General features: G+C 39.9%; 2 protein-coding genes across 3 annotated transcripts; one reads left to right on the forward strand and one right to left on the reverse strand.

Annotated features, from left to right (window-relative positions):
* Positions 1-264: 264 nt before the first annotated feature.
* On the reverse strand, positions 265-9408 carry nedd1 (NEDD1 gamma-tubulin ring complex targeting factor). Of its 2 annotated transcripts, none has more exons than XM_049575214.1 (16): positions 9320-9408; positions 7574-7717; positions 6908-7002; positions 6678-6794; positions 6320-6460; positions 5942-6171; positions 5262-5463; positions 4820-4943; positions 3534-3662; positions 3330-3380; positions 3149-3238; positions 2660-2826; positions 2381-2573; positions 2146-2287; positions 1988-2054; positions 265-809 (listed from the first exon to the last, which is right to left on the reverse strand). In XM_049575214.1, the coding sequence occupies exons 2-16, from the start codon at positions 7707-7709 to the stop codon at positions 705-707; spliced, it is 1989 nt and encodes a 662-aa protein (XP_049431171.1). In that variant the 5' UTR covers positions 7710-7717; positions 9320-9408; the 3' UTR covers positions 265-704. The 2 variants fall into 2 exon arrangements, with proteins under 2 accessions (XP_049431171.1, XP_049431170.1); XM_049575213.1 differs by having other exon boundaries at positions 3534-3665.
* A 1337-nt stretch (positions 9409-10745) lies between these two features.
* pclaf (PCNA clamp associated factor) lies at positions 10746-13471 on the forward strand. Its single transcript, XM_049574325.1, has 4 exons — positions 10746-10881; positions 11878-11961; positions 12071-12251; positions 13283-13471. Exons 1-4 carry the CDS (start codon positions 10836-10838, stop codon positions 13323-13325), a joined length of 354 nt encoding a protein of 117 aa, XP_049430282.1. The 5' UTR covers positions 10746-10835; the 3' UTR covers positions 13326-13471.
* Positions 13472-13540: the final 69 nt, after the last annotated feature.

Raw genomic sequence — 13540 nt, forward strand, 5'->3', positions numbered from 1 at the left:
TTTAATAGTAAGTAAAACATGTCAGATGGTGCTGAGCACATGAGGGTTACAGGGATTATAAGTCAGGATTGTGTGGATTGTTTCTTACTGTAACTACATCACTGTTTGTTCATTAAATTAAAATTGTCATGTAAGAAATATGGAAATAACCTTCAAATTGGATTTTGTATATTTTTCTGTGTTATTTCCAGGTTAAATTAATTTAATAACAGTGAAAGTAAACATTTGCTTTCATCATTTTAAGTGACACAAAATGAGTCAATGTTTTAATTTCAATATGAACCTTTTTATTCTTCAGACAGACTGTTTCTTACTAATAAAAACATGATCGAGGCACACACACACGAAGCTACTGATAATGTGAGAAAACGTCCGTCTGAAATTGTGAATTTACGTTTTATTAAACATCCTCAGACTGGAGTTTGTTTCCATTTGATGGACTCAGTTGGACATTTTATCACACTATCTGCTCATTCATCAAATACAAAACACATCGACTTCAGTCATGCTGCAGTCATCGTCAGCAGCCGCAGCAGTCTGACTGAAGAGAGGCAGTGACAGTTCGTCCTCTTCAGTCAGCAGTCAGGCAGTGTTCATTTTATTCTGACTTTAGATTTTCTCTCCCACAGGTTGAGACTCTTGTTTTGGCTGCAGATGAAAATTCAAACCGTTGACCGTAACCATCTCTAGTGAGGAACAGAGCGTCAGTAGTTGGTCCTCAGCCTGCGGTTCTCTTCTCTCAGCCTCTCCACCTCCTCCACCAGAGACTCGTTCACAGAGTATTTCTCAATCAGACCGTGGATCTCATTCTGAAAGACACATGTGAGACGTCAGTGAGTTAAGAAACAATTCCATCCATTCCATTTCCTCCGTTTCCCAGTGATAAGTTCATTTTCATTGTTTTCCCAAGATTGTAAGTTGTTTTTTTGTCTTTGTATCAAAATAACAAATGTTGTTTTCCAGAGTTACAAGATCATTTTCTCCAGATAATGAAACTTTGTTGGAATGACAACATAATTAATCTGAGATCACGAGAAAACCGCAAATTGAATTTAATCAGCTGAGGCCGCTGTGTCCTCTGTATAAAAGGTACAATCACGGAATGGGGGGACAGAGTTGTCTCACCTTTAAGCTGGCAGCAGAGGTAGTAACAGCACTAAATTGACGTCTGTGTAAAAGGGATAGATGGCGGGACAGGACTGAGGTGGGGATGGTTGTGATGTTTTGACACCGTATTATGTGTGCGACCCACTGTGGGAGATTTTAAAAAGCAGCTAGAAGCAGTTAGCAGCTAACCCAAAGAAGAATAGCAGCCAAAAATGTCCGCAAATTAGGAAAACAATGACGTCTGGGAGCTCCTTCCCCTCCGAGGAGAGGATCAGCTGCCATATAACAGGGAAATGATTGTTATCGACATGTTAGCCGTTGTTATTGTTTAGAAAGTGCTGCCTTCCCCTTATGTTACAGGTCATACTAGAGCCTGACACTGTTGCTTCATATGTCATGCCTCCTTTGCTTCCAAGATGCGGGCATGCTATCCAAAATCACAAACTGAAGCGACATGATGCTGCCATTGTTTGGTTATGTGTAAAATCACAAAGGTGGCGTAAAGAAGCGACTTTTTAGCGGCTGTATACTGCGACCTTTGTGTATAAAGGGCTTTTGATTGTGCTGCTGACACAGCTGAAGCCTTGCTAAATGTCAGATGACATACACTTATGTTTGTATTGTCTCTAACAGCAAAGCAGTAAAGCAAGTTCAATCTCTAAGGCCTTGATATAACCTCAGCTGCTGTATCTTATCTTGGAAAACATTTGTTATTTAACCTGTGATATTGAGAAAACACAATAACTAGCTTGGTATCAAGGGAAAACAGATGAAATAAAACCTTAAAATCTTGGCCGTTAAAGGCTTCCATACTGAGAGCAGGAGGAAGAGAACATCTTGAAATTAGAAAGAATGAGACAATGTCTGTGATGTTTCGTACCAGCTGGATGTAAAACTGTCGGACCATCTCCACCTGCAGGTTGACGATGTCTCTGTGACAGGCGTCCCTGATGAAAGGAAGGAGAAAGATAAACACTATTAGGTTCCTACGTTTGTGGAATGAGGCTTTAAAGAAGGAGTCAAAGTTCAGCGACAGACCTGAAGTCCTCCAGAGTTTCGTGGATCATGTTCTGGATGAAGTGGATCTGCAGGGAGGTGAGAGGAGCGGCTCCCGCCTGCCCCACCACGTTTGCGATGTTCTGGGAGAGCGAGGAGGAGACGGCCGCCGACAGAGTTGAACCTGAGTGTACAGACACAACTGTTAGAAACCAGAAAACCTGACACACCAGACGGGAATTGAACCTCTCCTCTGTTCGACTGGGGCTTTCTCTACCTGCAGTGGTGGTGGGCGGAACTCCCTGGACAGGTGAGTCGTAGCTCAGCTGAGCTTGAACACCATTGGCTCTCCTGAGGTTGGGCTCTGGAGTAAAGAAGGGTGGGGCCGTCTGAATGTGATTGGTGTGCTGGGATGCTGTTGGCGGGGTCTGTTCCTCCCCTTCCAGACTGGGGCTGCTGGCCTTGTCGGACTGTCAATCAAGAGAGACTGTTATTTGTGATGTTACTTTGTGCTCATAATATTCTGCTACATGAGATTGAGGTCAGAGGTCAGCACCTTTCTAGAGTCACATGGTTCAGCGGCTGCAGCATGGATTGGCTCCTCCTCTTTGATAGGGGGAGGGGTTTGGAAAACAGACAGCGGGCTGTAGCATCGCCCTGCAGCTCCTACCAGGGGAGTTCCCAGCGGGGTCTTGCGGTGCGAGTTAGCACCTGAATGTGAGTCTGAAACAACAAGTAACCACCCCGATGATGACGTTCATAGAGACCAAAGATCTGTCTTGTCTTCATGCACTTCAGTATCAGCTACAGTCAGCTTCTCAAATGAGATTATTTGTTATAGGTCATGCTGTTTTAGTACTCGGGAAAGCGGAATAGAGAAACCTGGTTTCCACAGGTTGATTCCTCCTGTGTTTCTAATCAGCTTTTAGCAAGTACTCGTGTGCAGGACAAACTACAGTTCAGCCTTAAGACTTCAGTTTAAGTTTTCAAGCACTGACATAGATCTCCAAACCAGCAGAAACCAGTTGAGAGGAGGAAGTCTGACCGTCTCTGACTGGAGAGAAGATGTCCAAACTGGCCCGACCGATGACCTGCTGACCCTCCCCTTCTCTGGACAGCATCTCCAAACTGGTAACTATGGAAACACAGCATCACAGTTAGACCAGAGGCAGCTGCAGCTTCATCCATACCATTCTGTCACACTTCAATCTGCCTTCCTGTTTTACCGTGTGTTCTTCCAAACGGTGTGTCTCCAGTCGACCCCTGGGTCCCACAGTCTGGACAAAACGAGACGTGAGCAGAAAGAAGGGATTAAGGTTTCAGTATAATAATTTAATATATAACTGTATACACACAGATGGTAAGACAGTGAATGCAGCATCACAGGTACAATTTTGAGGGGACAGTGAATGCAGCATCAGAAGTCTGACCTTCCCGAGTAGGAGAGAAGACGTCCAGACTGTTTCGTCCAACGCTGCTGAACTTCTCCACAACAGGAGGCTGCTCCGTCCCCTGTTGGCCTTCAGCCATCCGGGACATCACCTCGGCACCAGTGCTCCCTGCTGGACACAACACTGTAAGTAACGTTTAATGTATTTCTTTATCTCATATTACAGGTAACATTACAATTTACCATGACGTGACGCAGGGCTGCAACTAATGATTTCTGGCATCACCAGTTATTATGCCAATTATTTTAACAGCTTAACCATTTGTCCTATAAAATGTCAACCAATTGTGAGAGCAGGCAAATCACAACACACAGCGACCCCTTCGAATGTCTTGAATTATCCAACGAAAAGTGTGGAGAAAAAAAAAAGATATTCAATTTACGATATAAAACAGAGCAAAGCAGCAAATCTTCCCATTTAATTAAGTGGAAATGCAGAATGCGCATCATGTTTTTCCAATGTTTCAGCTTTAACAAATATAGAAATTAATTCTGCCAGTTATTTATCTGTCAATTGACTAATCAAAAAATCAACTTATTGTTGCAGCTCTGAAGTAATTATGTTCACAGGGACCAATCAGACTTCAGGCTGATTCATAGTTGTGTGTACGCTCTACATAAGTGGCCTACGTCTTTGTGAGCATTTATACTTGTGGTATTTACATGTGCGGTGGTGTGTCTATGACACTCTGCAATTACACCTCCAAAACACTAGTTTGTGTTGAGTTTCTGTGAAGGGCAGTCAAGTTTGATTAATTTAACTAACACACCTAAAAAACACATAAAACCTAGCGTCATGGCAACAACATTAAACAAAAGTACAAATTTGGGCTCCATTATAACTCACAAGGTTCACAGACAAAACAATTGACTCAAACTAGACACACTTCCCCACAAATACAACATGCTAATATTATTAGCATAAGCCTATGACATTTTACTTTGCATAAATTAGCCTTGCAGCTAACAGACTTTCCTCTCCTCAAATGAAGCCAAAATAAATCACACACAGAACTTAAGATATTATTTTGTGGAGGCTCTTTTGTTTAACAATTACTTGTTTCTTCTCTGTGAAATAAACTAAATAAAAGCTTAGTTTCCACTGAGGGCAATGGTTTTCAGGTGGAGTTCTGCGTCGTTGTGACATGAAGTTGTTTTTCTGTGGAGTTGCATGTCAGGTTAAGCAGATGGTACATGTCTACGCAGAGCCAACGCTGTAGTTATGGCGTCAGTTCAACACACAATTATAAATCCCACTTAACTTACCTGTACCTGTCACCTGTCTGTGGGGGGTGGGGCCTGTGCCATGGGTGGAGTCTGGCTGGCTGTTTGACAGCTTGACTGAGGATCTCTTAGCACTGGCAATCTTAGTGGGACCCAGTTTACTGGACTGGAATAGAAGAGACAGAGAGTGAGAGAGAACAAATAACAGATTTCAGATTAATCTACTGACTTAAACTCTAAATTTAGGAGTTCCCAATAGAAAACACTGGTGGCAATCTGGACCAGTCCCAAAATTACTTTAGCAGAAGCAGGTGTTGTTTAAATCCAGTGTTTCCAGATTAACATACCGAGCGCAGAGGTCATGGATGGTGCTAGAGAATTATTAGAGACCCCATACGAGACGGTATCTCAATATTACAGCATATTGATTATTTATGTGCTTTGTTGTTTAAGTCTGTGAGTACTTTAGTTGGTCAGCTGGTACCTTGTGTTTGCTGGTGTTGCTTTGGAAACGCAGGCAGGTTACTGAGGTTTTATGTGCCGTAGTAATCCTGGTGGGGGCGCTGGAGTTCCTCAGGTCGTACTGGTAGATCTTCCCCTGAGTGGACCCCACTACCAGACCGGTGCCGTCTGGAGTGAAGTCCACGGAGGTCAGTGGACTGTCCACCCGGATTGACCTCAGGACACTGGAGGAAGTACATACACACATTATACATCCAATATACACACTTTTAACGTACACACATGTAACAGCTGCTACACGGTGCTACATGTAACCATAAACTCTGACTGACTGCGGCACCAGGCTGTCGTATTTAAATATTTACAGGTGACAGCTGAGACATTTAGTTTGTGAATTGCTCAATAAAGCAACAGAAAATTAATGGGTGATGATTTTGATGATCAGTTTTTGTGTGTGCCAGTTTTGAAGCAAAATTACCAATTAATCTGCTTTTAATTGACATATATGAGAGTAAAATTAATATCTTTGGGTTTAAGGCTGTTCAAACAAAACAAGGGATTTTAATACGTCACACTGGCCTTTACGAAGCTGTCTTCCCTGATATTTTATAGACAAAATGTTAAATTGATTTATCTATTAACAGTTATCCTCTGTGGGGCTACAACACTGTAAAGACTGCAGCAGTTTTACATCACTCTTACATCTTGCTGGCCGTGTCGTAGCAGACGATCTTCTTGTCCAGACCGACGCTCACCACCAGGAGCTCACTGGCAGGGGAGAAGGCCAGGCCGGTGCCCGGGGCCTTGTGGGCGCTGTCGAACATGTGGAGCTCCTTCTGGGTGTTGGAGTCCCACAGGATGACGGTACCGCTGTCAGAGACGCTGCCCAGCAGGGAGCGCTTCAGCATGGACAGCCTCAGGTCATGGATGGGCTGAAGATAAAACACAAGTTTGAAAATATTCTCAGAAAAGAGAAATCGCAAACATCAGAAAGTGTTTGATTAGAGGACATTTGTTTGAATTTAAATCCTAAAGTTACACAGTAAATGTTCCTCAGACAAACACAGTAGACTGTCTGACCTGGTTGCTGCCGTGTCCGAAGGGTTTACTGGACAGGTTGGTGGTCAGACTGTGGAGGACCAGATCTCCACTGGTGGAACCGGAGGCGATGTAGCTGTCATTGGCGTTGAAGGACACACAGGTCACCTCTTCTTTATGGTCCTGAGCGACAGAAGGAGGAAGTCATGTCAGGTGTCCCCTTAAACCTCTATGAGATCTTCAACAGTGATGAGGTTTAAACACTGTGAGGCTGTGGAACCTCCTGACAGCTCAGAGAGTGATATAAAACACTTAAGAACAGACCTTTTTATTGTATTTTCTAGTTTATATTGCTTCAGATATAAGGTGTACATGATGTCTAATTCCTGTCCTGTGTTACCTTGAGAGAGCGGTGAAGCCTCTTAGTCTTCAGGTCCCAGATGTTAACAGAGTGATCCAGACCTCCACTGACCAGAAACTGAGACGACGAACTCAGACTCACACGGGTTTGCTTTTTCTGAACAGACAATAAAAGAGCCGAGGGTGAGTGCTAAAATACTCTTTGTTGATTGAAGGTAAATGTACACAAAATATACAGGCAAGTAAACAGTACAAATGTGGTGTGCTCACCCCCTCGCCAAGTTCCACCACTGGAAGAGGAGTCGATTTGAGGCTGGAAACCACCAGTTTGTCTCCACTGCTGCTGGCACTGACCAGGTACTGGTCTGAAAGAGCTGGTCAAGGAAAGACCAACCATCACCACTTCACACAGGCTTTATGAATTATTTTTTTGTTCATAGATGAGATTGAATGAGACATAATCTCAACAGAAGAGTTTTCTCTTGATTCACGGTAAAACTATTTGGCTTTACAGCTGGATGAATCTTTCTTGAGTCATATTTAGAGGCAATTTTTACCGTTTTGGAGTCTAAACAAGCTCTGAAAATGTTTTGGAAAAAGCCGTGCTTTAGTTGATGTATAGAATCATAAACCTCTCCACAATTAGAAACTATTTTGATAATACATTAATTGTTTGAGTCACTTTTTCAGATAAAACTATAAACTAGCTCCAGCTTCTCAAATGTGACAAGTTGCAGTTTTTCTTATGTGATAATAAACTGAATATCTTTTATGTTTTAACTGTTATTGGGACAAAACTTTGGGAACTCAGGGAATTTTAATGAGCATATTCAAGTATTTCCTGACATTTAACAGACTAGATTATTTATCAATTAATCAAGAAGATAATCAATAGAATTCAATAATGTCTTTCTATCTATTCGTCAGTCAGGATACTGTTGGAGCTCCAGCAGGCCTGTGCAACAGGGTGGCTGATACTGTGAGGGTTAAACTGCTCCAGCGGTGCCATGGAAACCGCATCCCAGATCTTCACACAGTCTCCTGTCGACACCAGGCGGGTCACCTCCTCCATGGCAACACCTGGAGACAAACACACAGACACAAACATGCACTCATGCATCACTGTAATGTGCAACAAGCAATTTCAAGATGTCACCTTTGGAAATTATGATCAACGTGTTTCTGACATCACTTAAAAAACACGACTGATGATGATGGTTTTGGGACACAGAGAAGGAAAGTAAACAAGCAAAAACATGAGTTAAATACTGATGAAGCAGAAGTTACAAACATGCAGAAGAAAAGGGGAAGAGAAAGATAGAGACGACAAAATATAAAACAATGAGAAATAAGTGTAAATAACCCACAAGATTAAAGTTATAAACTCAAGAGAACAAATTACTTTCAAGATCATTTTAAAAGATGTATGCTGGTTTGACTTCTCTGAGACTTCCAGGAAAGCTGATTCACGGTCACTGACGTCTTTCCAGTATCCAATTAAATTCATCCAACATTTAAAATTTTACTTTTTTCTCCTCGCAGAAGGTTTTTACACAGAAAAGACATCTTTTTTCTGGCTTTTGCCTTTATCTGACAGGACAGATTATTGGAGTTGGGAGGGGGGTAATGACATGCAGCGAAGGTTCATGGGTTGGAATCCAATCCACGGCAGCTGCGACAAGGACACTACCTTTGTACGTGGGATGCCTGCTCTACCTGCTGAGCTACTGGGCGCCCCATGAAAAGACGTCTTTATATATTTTCAACAACACTGACAGAAATGAGACATGACAGCAAGTACATTTACTCAAGTACAAATTTACTTTACTTGAGTATTTCCATTTTATGCTACTTTCTTCTTCTCCACTCCATGTCAGAAGTAAGTATTGTACTTTTTACTCCACTACATTTGTCTGTGAGCTTTAATTACAAGTTGCTATATATCCAGTGTTTGTGATAAACTGAAGGATGAAGAGTTTCTTTATGAGCTGAGAAAAGTCTCCTCTTTCTTGAGCTAAATACACACTTTATTTAAATGAGCACTACCTACAGCAGTAAAACGACACGTACACATTAATGCAGCAGAAATATTAATTACAAAAACATCAGACAGAGGAGGAAGATTTAACATTTAACTGGAACATACATACTTTAACTACATGTTCATTAATACATGCTTTAAATTAAATAAGGTTTTGACTTCAGGACTTTAACTTGTAGTGGAGTATTTTCAGAGTGTATTATTAGTACTTTTACTACAGTAAAGTATCTGAATACGTCCTCAACCACTCTTAAACTGTGCATGACAGGTAACGTTGCCGCAATAAAGTAATAACGTTAATTTAAATGAATTAATTAACAGTTAACAGATTAACTGCCGTATACTGTCACCAGCTGACACTCGGATGATTTTAGTGAAGTTAAATAAACTCAGTTGTCCATGTTTGTACTAAACCCCCTCAGTTTATTGAGTTAACCGGTAGTTACGATAACCAGCAGCAGATGAAGTTAGTTGATGTTAGCTAACAATTAGCAACAACAGAAGACAAAAATAGCCACAGCGGGTTTTTAAAAGTTACCGAACACTCGTAATAATCAGGTCAAACAACACGAAACAACCGGTAACTTGTCTGAAATGATTCAAACGTTATAGATTATTCTATAAAAACGTGTCATACTCACCGTGACAGATATATAAACTAGTAACTGACAAGTTGTTGAAGCCGTTTTGTTTTGTGATCCGCCTGCAGCCAATAAACCGCCACGACGGAGAGCCGGGAGAGACAAAAAGTAGATACGCTTTTTTTTCCTTCAAGTAACTTTATTGTACAGAACTTTGGTTTACATGCAAATATAAATACATAATATAAATATATTAAATGATATAAGGATAATCAACAATTTTACGACACTACAAATATAATAATCTAGCGTTTGATTATTATTATTATTATTATTATTATTAACTATACAATGTCAAAATCAGAAACACTTTATTGATCCCTGAAGGAAAATTGTGATTTGTTTCAGTCACTCCGATTTAAAGAATAGAGAATTCTAAGAAGTGAGAATAAGATTATTAAAAAGACGTTTGATTTAATTTAATTTAATTTAATTTAATTTCAGTTTAGTTTAGTTTAGTTTAATGCTTATTTCCACCTGTAGTCCTTCACATAATAAGTACACGCAATAAATAAAAATAAAGTTCAAGGTGCTATGTAGGCTACAGTAAATCCATGTGCCTTACATAAGCCAAAAAAATATTTTAAAAAATCAGAAACGGTCATTGCATGGTCAAAAGTATGTAAATATAAAGTAATAATTTCAATAAAATAGAAATAAAAATGTGCATTATGTTACAATGTTAACACTAGTAGTTAAGATGGTAGGAATAATGGGTTCTTGCTTCTTTTGCTTTGACTGTGCCAGAGGGATTTTTTCCCTTGCTTACGGGCTTGAATAGGTCACCTGATGACTTCTTGTATGATCGCTGCTGTGCTGATGGACTTTTGAATGATTAATATTACGAAGACTGCAGGGACAATGCTGTGCTTTTGTTTAGTCTGTGCTGTTTGTGTTAATGTATTTGTTTTTTTTTTTGTTTTTTTTTTTGTATTTGTTATTTTGTGTTGATGTTCATAAAATAGAAAACTCTTAATAAAAACCTAAACAACAGCAACAATAAGAAATAAAATGAAATAAAATAAAATAATTAATTAAAATGAGGTCCATCTTTACCAGCTGCACATTAAAGTGATGAACACATTTCTGCATCAATACTTATGATTTAATTATATCATCCATTTTCAGAAATGGGCCATTTTGCATAATAAGTACTTTTACTTTTGGTTGCTGGAGCGGTTAAAATATAGGAATTAAATATAATATATATGAAATAGAATAAAATATTTAATATAATACTGTTGTAGACTGGTAGTGCATTGAAAATACAGAAAACTGGGAAGCTCATGCTGCAGCGTGTAACTGTGACTTACCTTTACCATAAAGGCTGTAATTACACCCATCCACCTGAGGAGGTCAGCATTGTGTCATCACTGTCAGAATTAAAGGAACAGAAGAAGAAATCTCCCGCCCCATCCGCTGTTCTTTTTAAACCAAGGCGGGACTGATCACCGTGTTCACTCAGTCAGTGTAGCTGGTGTTGAAACATCATCTGACTTTACAGGTCGCTACCAACATGGTGAGGACTAAAGCCGACAGCGTTCCCGCAACATACAGAAAAGGTACAGTAACATATCGCAGATATTTATTACGAATTTAGCATAAAAAAGCTAATTTGTGTGTAGGTGTGTCTGTTTTGTTACGGAGTCTGGCGGGCTGGGAACGCTAGACTAACGTTACATCTCAAGACAGAGCGGGCAGACTGTCATTAATGTTTCCCGCGAACATTTCTTTGACATAAATGCTAATAAGTTATTTAATAACATACATATTAGCGTGTCAACATAATAGGCTCATGTAAGTAAGTTAAATCCAGGACCAGTCTTCAGACCAACAGCCTCCCGCCAACACTGAGGCTGAGTTCATGGTTCCTCCTACACAGCCGAAGAGATTATTTTAAAAGACTGTTTAACGACGTGGTACCTTTTTTAAACATTGTACTTTACTTTCAATGTTTAGATAAGTCTGACGAGATGACACACACTTGACCTTTTCCAGAAGTTAGTGCCTTCTTTCTGCAAAGTGGCGCCAGTTTTGAGCGCCGTAGAGCGCTTTGTGCGGACGTCACACCAAACCCCTTTAAAAAGTTGCGTAATTTAACGCATTCTTGTTAATTATTGATGGCAGATATGTAAAAGAGCATAATGCACAATATCTTTTTTAACCACGATGTTTTCTGGTAAATTCGGCATACAATCCACCTACTGTCCATCACTCCATAACTTTAAAACTTGGTTCAGGTATCATTGAGTGTAAAAACTCATTTTAGTGTCTATTTATTGTGCCAATGCCCACATACAGACACTGACGAACAATTTCACACTGTGGCTTCTTTTTGTCTTGTGAACAGAATCTTAAAAGCCCACTTTATTCAGTCACTAAAACAAACAGTACTCTGCTTTTCTTTTACTTTCTAACTCTTGTACAGTCCAGTTCCCCCACATGATGCATTCAAGTGTCATCTTAGCTGATATATTGTTTGATGACATGGCTCTACTGGATCCAGTTTTATCCTTTGATGTTTTTAACATTGCAATCCCATGTGATTGTATTTGCAGCTGTTGCAGCGGCTGCACCCCGGAAGTCTCTGGGCTCCAGCACAGCCAATTCCTCCGCCTCCTGCAGCCAGTCAGCCACACCTGGTAGGTCACTGCAACCACCTCCACACCTGACACAACATCACATTCGGTGTATACACAGTGCCTGATATGATGGAGTTGATACTGACATTTTGATGTTTTTAATTCACAGCAAAGAATAAATATGCAGGTGGTAACCCTGTGTGTCCGCGTCCGACACCGACCTGGCAGAAGGGCATTGGGGACTTCTTCGGTGGCCCCCCGAGGAAGATTGAGAAGGAGAACCAGATGCCTCAGGAGGTAGAGGATGGTGAAGAGGCCGGAGGCAGCGGCATGTCAAAGGCCAGCAGGAAGTATGTTAACACTGTATTAGGATACATTGGTTTTATCTTGTAAATTTAGGCTCAAGACACCAGAGGTTAGATTTTCAGGTGCACTGTTCTTCTGAAGACAACTCAAACACTTTCTTATTACTGGTTAATCAGTACACTGTTTTTTCCCCCCAGTTAAATAATGAATTAAAATAGCATGAGGAGAGTCTTACATAACCAAGGTGACATTTAAAAGTTGCTCGTTTTGTCCAACTAACAGCGCAAAACCCCGAAACACTCGGTAAATTTTAATGGAAGACAAACACAGTAAATATTCACATTTAAGAAGCTGCAACCAAAGAGATCTGGGCAGTTGTGCTTGAAAAATAATCGGCTAATTATGAAAATAGTTTGAAGAGTTAAAAAGATCTTTTCAGGTGAATTCCGTCAGTGGAAATTTGCATCTTGTGACTTTTTTTTTTTTTAACGCCACTAGCAATGTGATATTAAAATCCACTTCGCTCAAGAAATAATTATTGCTGCACCTAATGGTTGTTAACATTAGTTGCTGATAGATTTTGTCCAATTTACTTTCAAATATGACCAAGAAATGCAGCATTTTTTATGCGAGGAGAGCAAATCTGAGAATGGTTGTTTTTGCTTGAAAATAAATGTTAAATTATCAAAATATGTCTTTTAATTGACTAATTGTTGCATTTGTAAAATTAGATTGAGTTGCATTTGATCACAGATTTGTGTTTAAGCTAAAACAAGAGATTTTTATGTTTTTAAGGACTCATCTACTGTCAAATCTCAGAGGTTTCAAGTTACACATAGATAATCTGTAAAATAACTGATTGAACCTTTGTGTACTGAAAAGAGGAACCAAATGTTTGGTCATAAGTTTTTCTGAATTGGATCGTAAATGTAAAATTAGCATTTTTATGTTGGTGTTTTGTTGAAATGTTTTTATAATTAACAAATTCAGGTATTAAGACATTTTGCTTTTTGTATAGTAAATTAATTGACCATAGTTGTCTGATGAATCGATTGTTTTATTTTGCTGTGTGCAGGTCCCGACCGCTGCCTGCTGAGGACGATGAGGACGATGAATGAAGATGATGAATTAATATTTCTGACTGTCGGTTCAATTTCTGCCTCCAGATTTGCTTCATGGGATCCTAATGTACATCTGTATATAATTATTGCTGAATTCAATTTGTATAGTTCATTAAACTTTTTTTTAATGTTTTTAACCTGCAGTTTCCGCTCTGATGTGTTGCTTTAAACAAATGTTTGCTTTGGGTTCGAAAACAAGATCCAGGCTATTT

This window comes from Epinephelus fuscoguttatus, linkage group LG4 (genome assembly GCF_011397635.1).
Source record: "Epinephelus fuscoguttatus linkage group LG4, E.fuscoguttatus.final_Chr_v1".
Lineage (NCBI taxonomy): Eukaryota > Metazoa > Chordata > Actinopteri > Perciformes > Serranidae > Epinephelus > Epinephelus fuscoguttatus.

Excerpts from the sequence above, each read along its gene's own strand:
- nedd1 (XM_049575213.1), bottom strand. The coding sequence starts at position 7,709 with ATGGAGGAGGTGACCCGCCTGGTGTCGACAGGAGACTGTGTGAAGATC. Across the intron at positions 4,944-5,261 it reads GCAACACCAGCAAACACAAG|TCCAGTAAACTGGGTCCCAC; the intron begins GTACCAGCTGAC and ends CTTCTATTCCAG. Across the intron at positions 2,574-2,659 it reads AACCATGTGACTCTAGAAAG|TCCGACAAGGCCAGCAGCCC; the intron begins GTGCTGACCTCT and ends CTTGATTGACAG.
- pclaf (XM_049574325.1), top strand. The coding sequence starts at position 10,836 with ATGGTGAGGACTAAAGCCGACAGCGTTCCCGCAACATACAGAAAAG. Across the intron at positions 10,882-11,877 it reads TCCCGCAACATACAGAAAAG|CTGTTGCAGCGGCTGCACCC; the intron begins GTACAGTAACAT and ends TTGTATTTGCAG. Across the intron at positions 12,252-13,282 it reads ATGTCAAAGGCCAGCAGGAA|GTCCCGACCGCTGCCTGCTG; the intron begins GTATGTTAACAC and ends TGCTGTGTGCAG.